The 15939-nt window shown below is 40.8% G+C and overlaps 1 protein-coding gene across 1 annotated transcript; it reads right to left on the reverse strand.

Moving 5' to 3' along the window:
- Positions 1-6214: 6214 nt before the first annotated feature.
- Positions 6215-11494, reverse strand: LOC139547860 (homeobox protein otx5-like). Its single transcript, XM_071356999.1, has 4 exons — positions 11230-11494; positions 10664-11118; positions 9242-9393; positions 6215-9074 (listed from the first exon to the last, which is right to left on the reverse strand). Exons 2-4 carry the CDS (start codon positions 10758-10760, stop codon positions 8445-8447), a joined length of 879 nt encoding a protein of 292 aa, XP_071213100.1. The 5' UTR covers positions 10761-11118; positions 11230-11494; the 3' UTR covers positions 6215-8444.
- Positions 11495-15939: the final 4445 nt, after the last annotated feature.

Genomic DNA, 15939 nt, shown 5'->3' on the forward strand with positions numbered 1-15939 from the left:
CATTTTTTGTCCACACACTTTGTTCCTGTCTGTATGTAGGCTTTGTTCTCGTCCCTCATTTATGTACTACAGGTCAAAGTGTAATTAAAGATCCTTTTTCCCAGGATGCACTGGGCTTCGAGGGCAGCTGTCATGGGTAATGGTGGAGCCAATTTGTCATCTGGAGAGAGAAGGACAGTAATCCTGCCAACGGAGAGAAAGATGTCAAGAGAGTGATGCACATGGAGATGGAGAAGAAAGGCTGGAGAGACAGTGACACCATAGAGAAGAGAGAAAGAAATAGGAGGAGGAAGAGAGAGAGAGACTGTAATCCTGTCTAATTCACTTAGTGAAGCGCTGAAGGGGCAAGACACTAAGAGGATTGGGACATTCTCTAAATTAGATCAGTAAAAATAACTAAGTGCAACGAGAGGTGAGAACAAGTGTGGACATGTGGGCACATGACACAGGACAGGGGAACAGGACAGGACAGAACAGGGGGACATGAAAGGACATGGGAACAGGACGGGAGAGGGGGACTAAGGATGATAATGGACATCTTTACTGACAGACATCAGAGAAGGTTGACCTAGTGCTCCTGTATGAGACTTCTCTCCAAGTCAGAGAAGGAACCAGAATCCCCTATTTAGTTCCACTTCAATTTAACCCTAATTCTAAGGCTGAACTACCCCATTTCCCTCTCTCCTCCAACCCTGACTTTTCCCAAATCAGACTTCTCTCATAAACAAATCTAATCCTGACAATAATCTCAGTCCAAGACATGGACAAACATCTTGGATCCAAACACTGACTATTACTCTCGATAATAACTAGGTGTTAAACTTTAAGCCCCAGTATTGACTTAGTAAAATGATATAACATGATTGCCAGTCAAGTGTTGATCCAGTGATAGGCCTAACCATAATACTGATCTTATTACAACACTAAATTCAACTGAAAATACTGTACTTACCCTTAAAACGAATTATGGAGTGAGTCATTCCTGTTCCGATTCTATTTGAGATGAAATCATGACAATAATAATAACAGAACATTTTCATTAAAAAAAGAATAACAACAACTTTATTTGTATAGCACTACTTAATACAAGTAACAAAGTGCTTCGCGTCATAAAACAAAAGTACTAACAAAGAAACAAAATCAAGAGGAAGGAGAAATGAAAAAAGAAGATGCCTAATTAAAATCGTACTGTACATTGAAATCAAACGTTAAAAGCATCTTTATGGAAGTGCATCTTCACAGTGTCAAAAGAGGATGGAATGAACAGTATTCTCAGTGATAATGATAGAACAGATCTATTACTACTAAGATGTTGTCAGCCTTGTCATATCAAACAACCAATCTCAGAATCAGACACCATTTAAAGATTCAATTGGACATCCATAATGTCGTTTGGTTGATTGAAGAGAGGTACAGTAAATAGCATATAGAGCTTGACAGGGATAGACATAAGCTATTTGTTAAGGTTGGTAATATTTAGATGTACGTTTACAACCAATAGCATTTTAGGATTAGGCTTTATGTCATAGAGAATACAGGCTTTTGGGGATTGTAAATGATCACAGGTGGTATTTAAAACAAAGGCAGCCAAATTGTCTCCATTTTCTCTATCTACAAAATAAACTTTCACTCTCAGCTTCTGTCTTCTTCCTCTTAAGTCTTATTTTGGACTTTATTGTATGAAACAACTATTAAAACTTCACTTTCATGAGATGAACAAATTCAATGGTTTTTCCTCCTTTCAGTAAATGAATTTTGCACCCAAAGAATTGGAATTGACTTTTAATCGGCTTGATTCACAAACAAAACATGTGGTATCCAGTATCCTTTGATTGTCTCCTTTCTGTTCACATAACCTCTCAGTTGTCTCACCCAACAATACACCATCTTCTAGTTCCATCCAACCTATCCCAGAGAGCAGTCTAGAACCCAGCCTAGAACCCAGTCTTGAACCAAGAGAACCCAAGCATGCCACCGCGTTCTCACAAACAATGATACCCCCACCCAACACTTACGTGACGCCAATTAATCTCTGTGAAACTAGGCTTCTGACAGAACAGAGCATAATTGGGAAATGCTATTTTAATTTCCCTTCGCTCCCCACACACCTTTTAGTTCCGTCCAACCTATCCCAGAGAGCAGTCTAGAACCCAGAGCCAGAGAACCCAAGCGTCCTACATGCCATCATGTTCTCCCAAACAATGATCCACCCCAAGTAAACTCTTACGTGACGCCAATTCATCTCTGTGAAACTATGCCTCGGAAAGAACATAATTGGGAAATGTGATTTCTTTTTCATTTAGTTTTATTCCTCACAAACCACCCACCCCCCTCGTGCAGAATGTCGGGGGGGGGGGGGGGGGGGGGTTGTTGGGTTGTTGGGATTAGGAATCGATTACGAAGAAATTGGACTGTAGGGCTGACTACGTCTCGCAGGGCCGCTGGCCTGGCCGCAGGATGATTACAGTATTTACAGAACATCCCGGGGGCCAGCTTGTTTGCCAGGGATTAGAGGCAAAGAAATGAATCATATTTTTAAGTCCTAAGTGTATCTGTGTCTCCCGCTCTGTCCCACTCTGTCTCTGTGCTTTACTAGTCCATATGCTGCTCCCAGGGATTACCGTGGGGGAGGTTCTGGTCCTTTCGTCTGTTTCCTCCATCGCTCTACTCCTCTTTCTCATCTCTTATCCCTCTCCTTACTTTTCATCTCTCTTTCCTCTCCTGCCTCGTTTCTCATTTCTCATATCCCTTTATCCCTCTCTCTATTCCTCCCTCTCCTATTTTTCTTTATCATCTCTCTGCTCCCTGACTATAGACACGTAAATTAATAGAGGGGCGGCAGGTACCCTAGCGGTTAAGAGTGTTGGGCCAGTAACCATAAGGTCACTGGTTCGAATCCCCAAGCTGCTAACGTGGAAAATCTTCCGTTCTGCCCTTGGGGAAGGCAATTAACTCCCAACAACAACTGCGCCGATGATGTCGACTAAGGCAGCCCCACGCAACTCTCTGATTGAGAGGATGCATTCAGTTGTGCAACTGACTAGATCTCTCCTTCCCTAATCTGCACTATCTTTTGGGTATTCTTACCATCTATGTCAGGGGTTCCCACATTTTTTTCACTCAGGCCCCCCTTCCAGCATTGGGTAACATCCCACACCCTCCTCCTGCGTGCACGCGTCATGTTTATTTCTACAAGCACTGTTCATGACACAAACTGTTCACACCCCTCTTGTCGGTGGAGAGAACATTTGACATGTTTAAAGTTTATTTCCTGCAATTCTACACATTTTGCCATGGAGTGTAGTGAAAATGTTGCCTTTTCAAAACATATTTTCTGCTATTCTACACATATTGCCATGGCTAATGTGTGTTCATGTGATAGTTGAGTGACTCAAACATTACAACAAAATATATGGGCTAAAAAACGTTAGCTGACACGGGCTAGTTGATCTGGATATTACTTAAAAGTTATAAATAGCTCTAAGGTCTGTGATGCCTGACATGACAAGAGGAAAACTGATGGTGCACAACCCAATTTAGAAATTGCACCTTGTGGATTCTATAATTACAACGTTCAAGAGTAAATTGAAGGCTGACTGAGTTCCTTAAAAAATATGATAATATATATATATATATATACAGTACCAGTTTGGACACACCTACTCATTCAAGGGTTTTTCTTTATTTTTTACTATTTTCTACATTGTAGAATAATAGTGAAGACATCAAAACTATGAAATAACACATGGAATCATGTAGTAACAAAAAAAAACGTGTTAAACAAATCAAAATATATTTTATATTTGAGATTATTCAAAGTAGCCACCCTTTGCCTTGATGGCAGCTTTGCACACTCTTGACATTCTGGCCCAAGCAAGTCTCTTCTTATTATTGGTGTCCTGTAGTAATGGTTTCTTTGCAGCAATTCGACCAAGGGCTGATTCACGTAGTCTTCTCTGAACAGTTGATGTTGAGATGTGTCTCTTACTTGAACTCTGTGAAGCATTTATTTGGGCTGCAATCTGAGGTGTAGATAACTCTAAGGAATTTATCCACTACAGCAGAGGGAACTCTGGGTCTTCCTTTCCTGTGGTGGTCCTCAAGAGAGCCAGTTTCATCATAGCGCTTGATGGTTTTTGTGACTGCACTTGAAGAAACTTTCAAAGTTTTTGAAAATGTCCGTATTGACTGAACTTCATCTCTTAAAGTAATGATGGACTGTCGTTTCTCTTTGCTTATTTGAGCTGCCACAGTAATGAACTTGGTATTTTACCAGATAGGGCTATCTTCTGTATATCACCCCTACCTTGTCACAACACAACTGAATGGCTCAAATGCATTAAGAAGGAAAAAAAATCCACAAATGAACTTTTAACGAGGCACACCTGTTAATTGAAATGCATTCCAGGTGACTACCTCATGAAGCTGGTTGAGAGAATGCCAAGCGTGTGGAAAGCTGTCATCAAGGCAAAGGGTGGCTATTTGTATATATAATCTATGTAACTCTGTGGACATCGTGTTGAAACGCGAAGATCTACTGAGCAAGAACATTATTCACCAATGAGATTTTCATCTGAACAGAGACGCTGTGCCATTACAGTCCTAAAACAAACTTTGACACAAATATGTTAATGCCAAACTCAGTTGATAGTGTGGAAGAATACAAATCAACAAATATCACAATGAACTCATAAAACAGGTACAGAATTAGTCTTCTAGATGGTTCTATAAAGTTTTATTTAGGCTCAATAACCAGGGCTCATATTCAGAAAGAGTCTGAGTAAGAGAGCTGATCGAGGATTGGTTTGGTCTTTTAGATAATAATGAATAAGATTATATGGACAGGAAGGACCCTGATCCTAGATCAGCACTCCTACTCTGAGACGCTTTGTGAATACGGTTCCAGATATTTGTTTAACCTGCATTGGTCTTTTTACAACCTATTGTCCAGTGCACGTTTCATAACACAGGTCTAGCTGACCTTACTGACAAAACACATGGACATATATGTGAGCCATCCAAATCCCTACCTCTCTCATGTCTCTGTTTTGGGAGGTTCATCAATTGGCCCCCACAATCTTAGGCCTACTTCTAATTTGTTTCTACTCTGTTCTTTCTCCTCTCAACATCTCCCCTCTCAACCTTTTGCATGGATTAGAGTAGTGTCCCTGGACGTCACATGTCTATCCCACTCTGTGTATGTACGACAGATACTTTACCTCCTGCTCTCTTTTTTATTTTTTTATTTTTTTATTTTTCCGTTATTTTACCAGGTAAGTTGACTGAGAACACGTTCTCATTTGCAGCAACGACCTGGGGAATAGTTACAGGGGAGAGGAGGGGGATGAATGAGCCAATTGTAAACTGGGGATTATTAGGTGACCGTGATGGTTGAGGGCCAGATTGGGAATTTAGCCAGGACACCGGGGTTAACACCCCTACTCTTACGATAAGTGCCATGGGATCTTTAATGACCTCAGAGAGTCAGGACACCCGTTTAACGTCCCATCCGAAAGACGGCACCCTACACAGAGCAGTGTCCCCAATCACTGCCCTGGGGCATTGGGATCTTTGTTTAGACCAGAGGAAAGAGTGCCTCCTACTGGCCCTCCAACACCACTTCCAGCAGCACCTGGTCTCCCATCCAGGGACTGACCAGGACCAACCCTGCTTAGCTTCAGAAGCAAGCCAGCAGTGGTATGCAGGGTGGTATGCTGCTTTGCAGGGATACAACAGGAAAACACATGTAAGTGTGGGAAAGTGATCTAGGAGAGGCCTGCAATCTTAATAGTTGCTTCATTCTTATTGGTTGGATGATTAAGTGCCGCTAACGTGTACAATGTAGTTGGAATGCTGCTGTTCATTGCACACTGATAGGATTGTGTTATTACTTTGTTTGGGCACATTTTTATACACGTGGTTATTATGCGAGCATTTATGTACCAGTTTTAAAAGAGTAACGTTGCATATTTTATTTGTGTGTCAACAGAGTGAATTCCTTTTTTCAGCATATGAACTGGATGCAATCAGTGTGTAGGGATAATCTTTGATTGCACTGGAGTCTTTGATTAAATGTTATTTTCTTAGCTGAAAGCAATTTTTCTCTTAGACAATGAAGTTATGCTACCCCTAGTAGTACTGTATCCATCCGTCTTTTAGCTTGTTGTGAAGCTCAATGTATTGGAATATGACCATAAAACACAAAGACCCCACAGACTTTCTTCAGTTGTTTAATGTCTTAAAACGAAATATCTGTCCCATGTAGAGTTGGGGAAACACAGAAGAGATATGTCTGATATACTAATACTAAAGAGGGTGAGTCATTCGTATCAGGGAACAAAAAAAGCATATATTAGAATGCAAATAATGAAAGTATACAATCAAGAACTATACACAGTATTATATCCTATCACCACTAACTTTATTGGATAAAGCCCTGGGTTTGAAAAACTTTTTCAGAAAAGACGAGACCAGAAAACAGAATTGAAAAAAAATATTGCCAGTCTTGTAGAAATTAGGAGTGAAGTTGCGTGGTGTGTTTGTGTAACACATTGTTGGTGCCAGACATGATTGCATTTTCAAGTAAAGTTTAATATTTACAAAAAGAACAAAATAAACAGAACAATAGCAATATTCATAAGAGCTGTGGAATTAATAATAATGATAATTATATTAATAATGATAATATTAACGTCAAACAAATTACCACAATTGTACTTCAAAGGACTCACAAATTTAAAGAAACATAATATGTTATAGTCTAATACAAAAAAGATGAAACAATACATCAACACAAAATGGTACCCCTCGCTCCTTTACAGGTAACAACTGAGAGAAGCTCCGTGCTTTCTGTGCAAGGGTAGCGCAGTCATGGCCAGACCCTTCGCTTTCTACTGTTGAGTCTTCTCTCCTGCAAATATCTCATTGTAACAGTATATTCGGCAACAGGGTTTGTTAAGTCATTAAGGGAAACTGTTGTATTTAAGTGACGTAATCATCAAAGTCGTCCACTCTCCCCCAACAAACACAGAGTTGGATAGAAACGCAAAGGCTACACATTGGTCATCCTTGCAGATCCCAGAATGCCTTGTGCCCAGATGTGATTCATTCCATGGTGGGTGCTCAAAGACAAGAGGTCTGTTACTAACCCTATAGCCCTAACCCTGCCCCTCTTTCTTACCCCCTCACCGCCCTTCACTCTAACACACTGTCTGCCGAGGGTCCCCTCCCTTCAAAGCTACTGGGGAAAAGGATACAACAATAGCCTAAGGTCTCTACTTGACAGTACCAAAGGTTATCCTTGCTTTACCCATCCCCTCTGGCTTATTGAGAAACACATGCACGTCTGTGTGTCTGTCTGTGTGTCTGTCTGTGTGTCTGCCTGTGTGTCTGTTTGGCTCCAGGATCTCTCAGTTCACCAAATATGAAAAGCAGCTTCATAACAAAAATAAACCATAAAACAGGGAAAAAGAAAACAACATTGTCCCCATTGGAGTCAGTCTTCACCTATGGATGGAACTCCCTATGTTTGTTCAATATCAAATTCAAGGCAGAGTCATTTTCTTCATTACAATGTACACAACTTTCAATTGTTCTGAAGTAATGACAAAAATAACCACTGGATCAAATTTGGTCAAAAGTCAAGGCCAGCCCACCCATCTTGGGGGTGGAATTCCACTTTTCCTTTCTAGTTCTCAGTTACCATTAAGCACAACAAGACCACTAAAGGAGTGACAGATCTTGTTCAGAAATCAACTTGGGGTTGACTATCAGCTACCTGAACGATGGGATCCATTGCAACCAATATTTGAATCTCCTTTTTTCTCTTTTCTTCTCTATTTTCTCTAAATTGTTCATTCTCGCCATCGAATTGATACTCCATTCACCCTTCAAGTTGCAATCTCTGTTCATTTGGTTCACAAAACCCTGATTATGGAATACAAGAATGGAACATTGTCAATGATGCAGTTTTTTTCTCAATGTAATCATCAAATTATAAATCTATTCAATTTCATTCTACAGGTATTGCTTTCAATAGTGTGGTATGTAGTCCTTTTTAATAAAATCGGTTTTCAATTTTAGTATCTCAATTATCTTTTTACATGTTGATTTGTTTGTCATCAATTCTATACGACTATCTTTATTACTTTAATGTCCCATTGATTGTGCATCCTCACATTGTTAATGCTGTATTGATTGGATATAATAGATTTGACAATATTGATGTGATCATTGATTTCTTGTCACCTTCCCAACAATCACAAAGTCCAACATCATTGGATCTGCTTCCACATTGCTTTCCATAACACAAAAAATAATTACATATTACTCAGTCAATGAGTTCATGGACTGAAATGATTAGTTGACCATCTATGTGTCCAAGTCTTTAACACTGAATGGAATGGGAGCTTCTCCTGGCTGGTCCCTTCCTTACCTCCTCCCACCTACAAGACCTGGAACTTCCAGGAGTTCTGGTCTTTGTAGTCCAGGCAGTCAGCTGCGTTGAAGTTGAGTTTCCAGGAGGCAGCTTGGTCCTTGTAGTCCAGGCAGTCGACGGCCCCGAAGCCCAGCGAGGCAGCTGTGTAGCCCTGTGAGGACAGAGAGGGGGACTGGCTTAGGTGCCCGCCCATAGAGGTGATGGGGCTGAGGGCGCCCCCTGTGGCGGAGAGCTGTGAGTGCATGGGAGACAGGTAGGAGCTGCAGTCCAGGCCAGTGAAGTAGGAGGATGAGCCTGCGTAGCTCTGGGTGTAGGCCGGGGCCTGGGTGTAGGTCATGGGGTAGGCAGAGGAGCGCTGCATGCAGGGCGTGGTGGAGGCTGACAGTGGATCTGGCAGCGGGGAGATGGAGGCAGGGCTCCAAATGGACACGGTCGCGTTGGCACTGCTGGAGCTGGGGGTGATGGCGGTGCCAAGGGGAAGGGGTGCTGGACTGTAGGACCCGTTGGTGTTGACACTGGCCTCAGAGTTGGCCTCCCGGGCTGGAGAGGCCTTCTTCTTGGGTGGACGAGGTTTAGACTGGCCTGTGCTCTGCTGCGCCTGCTGGCGGCATTTAGCACGGCGGTTCTTGAACCATACCTGTGGAGGAGCACGTGGTGAGTTCTCAGACAACTCAGCTCCCATTCTGGCCAAACAATCACTGACGTTTTGTAAATAGACAATTGAACCACACTTTCATTTTTGCAAGATAATTTAACCAATTCTAGTGGGCAGTTATGCATGAGAGTATATATCATGTTTATTACCTGTACACGAGACTCTGGTAGGTTGATCTTAAGGGCCACTTCTTCTCTCATGAAGATGTCGGGGTAGCGCGTCTTGGAAAACAGTGCCTCCAGGATGTCCAACTGCGCGCGCGTAAACGTGGTCCTTTCCCGACGCTGCTTTCTGGGGATGTCTAAAATACACACACACACACACAAATATAATTTTTCTTATATTTCGTTTCATCATATATTTGTTTTTGTGAACCTTTTCCCCCTTGGCCAACATGCTTTCAAATGGAACACGAGAAAAAGAGAACGGAAAAAATGAACTGTAAATCACTTGTTTGGTGTTTGGTCAAATTGCCAAGTTAAATAATAGTCTAAATTAAATTAGTCTCATTTAGAATTTAATTCGTTTATATTCGTGTAATATAATTGTACTAGTAAGTAGTTATGCTGAGGCATAAATTATGTTCTCTACGAAAATATATATATTGTATATTCAGGGATGCTTTGTTTCCAATGTTATAGAAAATAAATATATGGCTCTGGCCTTCACATGTCATATCGTGGATCATTCAGCCAAAAGTCCTTTCGTTTGTTACATCATTAGATAAACATTAATACAGTTCAAAATCTAGTTGTTTTAACTTTGGTAAAAAATATATCGTTCCCTTTATGTAAAAAAAAAAGTGTTATTTAATGTTCGAGTGTTTTATTAACTTTAATTAGAATATTTAACATTATCCATTGATTCAGATATACATTGTGGCTTTATAAAACATAAACAAACACTAAATAAAATACGTTTGATAAAGGGAACGAAATGTATCTTGATAAAACATGTATCTTTTCACAGGAAGGTAGAGATCTATAAATCTTCATTTCACAACTGACAGGAACATAAAATATCTAGAATTACAGGTCTTAGTGAATTAGACTGGTGATCATAACGCATGGCCCTGGATCAATCTTTGAACAAAAAAACACACATTTTCATACAAATAGTTGTTAGGCCTACCACTTACACATCAAGTAAATAGGCAATCTCATTTTAAAGCTGTCATTTTACTCCTAGGCCCTTCAAACAAGTTACTATGGACGTTCCCCATATCTTTAAAAAGATAAACAACATGGAGTTTTTTTGTATGTGCGCATAAGGCATTTCCATTTGAAACAACGATGACCGTCGAAATTTGGCATCAGCTAAGAATAAAATATGGTGTCCGTAGTATGAAGATATATTATGCACAATTCACTGTCATAAGTCTAACAATAAGAACGAAAACAACATAATGGGTGTTCGTTGCGCACCGGTCCTTTTACGCACTCGTTGCGCATGGATAGGGTAGCAGTACCGCTTGGAATTCAGGCTGGATTCTGCCCGTTTTTCCATAATATAAAGTGCAATTGTTGAGACAAACATTTCTAAAACATTCAAAAGTTGAAAATATGACTTACTTGGGTATCCGACGGCAGAGTGTAGTAGATCCATGCCCGGGCCAGACAGAGTTAACCCGTTCACGGCGTAATGAGGCTGCTTAATGTAGGACATCATGCCTGTGCCGGCTTTAAAACGCTCCCTCACCCTCTCTCTCTCTTACAATCAGGCCGGGGGCCGGGTCTTCTGCTATTCTCCAGGGGGTGTCTCTCTCTCTCTCTCTCTCTCTCTCTCTCTCTCTCTCACTCTATGTCCCTCCCTCTCTCTCTTTCTCTCAGTCACTTGTTTTTCTTTATATCTGTCGATCTGATTTTTGTTTTGTTTTCCTCTTTTGTTGCTGACCCTGTAGCAGTATGTTGCCAACTTTTGAGGCTACAGTAGCACCTGTGCTCTCCGGTAAAGAGTGCAGGTGCAGGGCGCCGGTAAAGAGTGCAGGTGCAGGGCGCCGGTACTCCTTGTTCTGCTGCCTTCACACCTGTTGATCAAGCTGTTTCAATGCACAGCTATTCAATAGGTATTGTGGTGCCGGTATTTTTTTCAATTTCACTTACAAAGTAACCTAAAAGCAATAATTAAACACACTAACCAATGGTATGATCACAGTTTTACGTGTGATAAACCTTTCAATCCACGTGCGCTTTCGAAGTGCTCATCGGCGTCAAGAAGTGACTGTATGCTTCCTTATTCTTCCCTTGTCAGATCTAGCGTTCCCTGGACTGAGCTCGAGCCTGTTGAAGTCTGTTGAAGCAAAGAGGATCAAGTCGTGCCTCCGGTGAGTGGCGATAAGCTTGGGTGAGAACGCGGAACTGAGCAAACCAAGAAAGAAGTTGGCTAATTAGAGTGAAGTTCTTGCGCGGAGTAGACTCTGACCCCTCCCTCTCTCTTCTCTCTCTCTCTCTCTCTCTCTCTCTCTCTCTCTCTCTCTCTCTCTCTCTCTCTCTCTCTCTCTCTCTCTCTCTCTCTCTCTCTCTCTCTCTCTCTCTCTCTCTCCCTCACTCTCTCTCCCTGTCCTGACACACGCAGGCGTTGCACTTTGTTGGATTTGATTCTGTCTTTCTTTTCTCCGCACACCATGCACATTCATCCAGTCAAATGAAACAACAGTTTGATATGTGTAGGCTCAAGAACAACAGGTGGACACAAAGCATATTGAACACCGGCGAGACAAACTGATTTACGCTGTTATTTTTCGAATCTCCTTTGTCCACATTCGAGTTAAAAGAGGAAACATTGGTATAACAATTTTGAATAAAAACGTACAGTAACTGCATAGCCTACCAATCCACTTAACCAAAAAAATGGAACGTTACACTCATTCATGAAAGTTAAATTGTACAATTAAATAGATGTGCCACTCATAATTTCTGAGTAGCCAATAGATTTTGTGTGTTATGAGAGTCCGTTTTGAATTGTTAAAGACAAAAAGACAAGCTAGAAACTCTGTTCAAGTCATTTTCCTGGAGACGAAGAGGACCTTTAGGAGTTGAACAGCAGTGCTGCACTGTCAGGGAAAGCTTGATAGCTATCAGAAGAGTACATCCGTATCGAATCTCTTGTCTTGTTTGGAGAGAGCAGATTTAATACATTTTACACCGCTCTTAAAATACAGAAATAATTGGGCGATGTAGTCTGAGTGAGGAAGTTCAAGGGATAGAAGGGAATGGGGGTGGGGTGGGTGTACAAGCAGGATTAAAACTACACAAAGGCCGCGTTGTTCTCTACTAAAACCCCTACTGATCCCCAACATACTCCCTCTTCTATATTCATCTTTCTGTAGTAATAATAATAACAATAATAATAGTTATAATTATGATAATAATAATAATACTTAGAATTATAGAATAATAATGGTATGATGTTATCTGTTATAATATTATAATTAACAGGGATAACAGTGCATCTTATTATTGTATATCAAAATAGTAACATGATAACAACTGTATGGTCATACTTGTAAGTTAAAGCTATTCTCTTTTATAGTCTCTTGGGGCATTTCATTCCAAATAAGTGGATGAGTTATCGTAGACAAACTTTGCAGAAGTCTATTTAAATTGTACTCGTTAGCCCATGTCCCTCTGCGCTTTTAATTATAAATATATGGTTTGATAGATAGTATCGTCTGTTATGGTGTAAAACAATGTTAGGGGCAGCATTAAGATTGGCTAAAACATTATAATAAAGCGCAATGCCACGTGTTGTTTAGTTGGGACTGAGAACATTGCGTTGCTGTAGGTTACTATGTCCAGTGTTTTCATTCGTTGCAGAAATGTAGCCAGGAGATCCAAATGGCCTGTCGAAAGTTCTGCTGGTGCATTTCTTTAAATGCGACGAGTTGTTGTCCATCCTGCGATTGTTGGCCTGTGCCTCATCCTATCCCTGTGGCCAGACAATTTCACAGTGTCCAAAGCCGATTCTCTGCTCTGGTTAATTGAATCGGATTTCTTATAGTTTAAAATCCACACAGACCCATGTACTGCCGAAACTGTATAAGGGGTTTATCTGAATCTGTAAAGCCACGGCGGAGATATAAAGAGAGAGAGACTATACCCGCATGTTGAACATTTTAAATCTCAAATAAACGTCTTTACCTGCGGCATCTGCCGGTGCGCACAGCGTGAGTATGTGTGTTGTTTTAACCGTCCAATTTGGAATATGTGTTTCAAGAGGCCACATCACCTGCTCAACTAGGCTATCAGGTATGGTTTTGGTCTTTTCATTTTTATATAGATAAGGTCGAAAGCTGGCGATCGAAATAGCCTATTATTTGTAAATATGACAAGAAGCGCAACAGTCGATGGGTCAAGACTTCAAAACTACGTGTTACGTACTTTCTGAGAAGCAAAACCAAGAGCGCGTGTCAGAGTAGGCCTACACGCGCACTCAGACATGCACCTGTTCGTTTGCCTGTCTAGTTCTCGCTCTCTTACCATTCCTTCAGTACAATTTTAGTAGGCCTATATGCTTTTATGCGTTGGGAGAAACAATTAACACTTACAAAACCTTTTAAAATATAGCATTTCACATAAATTATGTACGTTTTTCCACGCATTTCCTGATTGTATATTCTTTAACCATGATCAAACCATTAGCCTATCCAAAGACAACCAAATTATATCCATACAAATGATTGACTTTTGGTTAGGTATATTTCCATGCCCAACATTGAAAATTGCAAACTTTAACAACATATTCATGTACACAGAACGCTAAGCTTCCTGTTTTCAGAAATACATTTTTTTTGCTTTATGCTTTTGTTGCATAAAATGCAAATTTTAGCCATTTGGTTTATCGAATTTATTCGATAAAACAGAAAGACACGTTCGTTAATGGTGTTTGTGTTTGACCTACACTAGCCTATTTCATTATTTTGTGTACTAAAATTGTGTTTAAAACGGAGGACATTCTAAATACCAAACAAATATAGCCTACAAATTGTTCATGACGAACCACTGCATTTTGAGACATTTGGTAGTAGCCTATCATTATTATATTTCTAGTATTCCAGAAAATTGTAAACCGGCAACAATTTAATGTCTGAAAGTATTGCTGTTAAATAACTTATTATTGCTGTTGTTCTTTTGTGCTGTTAATAACAACCATAATAATTGTTGTGGATGGATGTTTAAATAGGTGTTTGTCTTGGAAATTTACTGGGCAGTGCAACTACTATTACTAAGGTTGCACTAGGACCCAGGGCAGATACACATTCAGGACACAACCACCACATAAGAGGCTTACTATATCTAAGCTATACACACACACACACACTCACACACACACACACACACACACTCACACACACACACACACACACACACACACACACACACACACACACACACACACACACACACACACACACACACACACACACACACACACACACACACACACACACACCACTTAGAAACATCATATTTTTTAAATGGGTACGCATTTGGTCTCAGAGGCATACATAACAACTGCGGTATTTTGATTTAATGTTCATCTTCTCCAAATTATTTTATTCCCCATTTGACCCCGACTTCTCTCCAGCTTTGTCAGAAGACTGCAGCCATATGTTGCATGATTGCGCTTGTCCAATTTCATTACCAAAGATGCACGCTCTTTCACTGTACAATTTGTCCAAAACATGCACTCTGTTTGCTGTCTGACTACAAAGACAAGGGGTAAAGTGCAAACACGTTACTTTCCAAAACAATACACATTACAGTAAACAATGTCTAAATGTGCAACAAAAAAATGATTTGCACCAGACATGTAGTAATGTATCAGACACGTAGTAATGCACCAGACACGTAGTAATGCACCAGACATGTAGTAATGTATCAGACACGTAGTAATGCACCAGACACGTAGTAATGCACCAGACATGTAGTAATGCACCAGACATGTAGTAATGCACCAGACACGTAGTAATGAACCAGACACGTAGTAATGCACCAGACACGTAGTAATGCACCAGACACGTAGTAATGCACCAGACATGTAGTAATGCACCAGACACGTAGTAATGCACCAGACACGTAGTAATGCACCAGACATGTAGTAATGCACCAGACACGTAGTAATGCACCAGACACGTAGTAATGCACCAGACACGTAGTAATGCACCAGACATGTAGTAATGCACCAGACATGTAGTAATGCACCAGACACGTAGTAATGCACCAGACATGTAGTAATGCACCAGACACGTAGTAATGCACCAGACACGTAGTAATGCACCAGACACGTAGTAATGCACCAGACACGTAGTAATGCACCAGACATGTAGTAATGCACCAGACATGTAGTAATGCACCAGACACGTAGTAATGCACCAGACACGTAGTAATGCACCAGACACGTAGTAATGCACCAGACACGTAGTAATGCACCAGACACGTAGTAATGCACCAGACATGTAGTAATGCACCAGACACGTAGTAATGCACCAGACACGTAGTAATGTACCAGACACGTAGTAATGCACCAGACATGTAGTAATGCACCAGACACGTAGTAATGCACCAGACACGTAGTAATGCACCAGACATGTAGTAATGCACCAGACACGTAGTAATGCACCAGACACGTAGTAATGCACCAGACATGTAGTAATGCACCAGACACGTAGTAATGCACCAGACACGTAGTAATGCACCAGACATGTAGTAATGTACCAGACACGTAGTAATGCACCAGACACGTAGTAATGCACCAGACACGTAGTAATGCACCAGACACGTAGTAATGCACCAGACACGTAGTAATCGGCCTATACGTGTATTGATGTATTTACTGGGGTCAAACA

The sequence above is a fragment of the Salvelinus alpinus genome, chromosome 21 (genome assembly GCF_045679555.1).
Source record: "Salvelinus alpinus chromosome 21, SLU_Salpinus.1, whole genome shotgun sequence".
NCBI lineage: Eukaryota > Metazoa > Chordata > Actinopteri > Salmoniformes > Salmonidae > Salvelinus > Salvelinus alpinus.

Excerpts from the sequence above, each read along its gene's own strand:
- LOC139547860 (XM_071356999.1), bottom strand. The coding sequence starts at position 10,760 with ATGATGTCCTACATTAAGCAGCCTCATTACGCCGTGAACGGGTTAACT. Across the intron at positions 9,394-10,663 it reads CTCTGCCGTCGGATACCCAA|ACATCCCCAGAAAGCAGCGT; the intron begins GTAAGTCATATT and ends TGTGTATTTTAG. Across the intron at positions 9,075-9,241 it reads TACCAGAGTCTCGTGTACAG|GTATGGTTCAAGAACCGCCG; the intron begins GTAATAAACATG and ends GCTCCTCCACAG.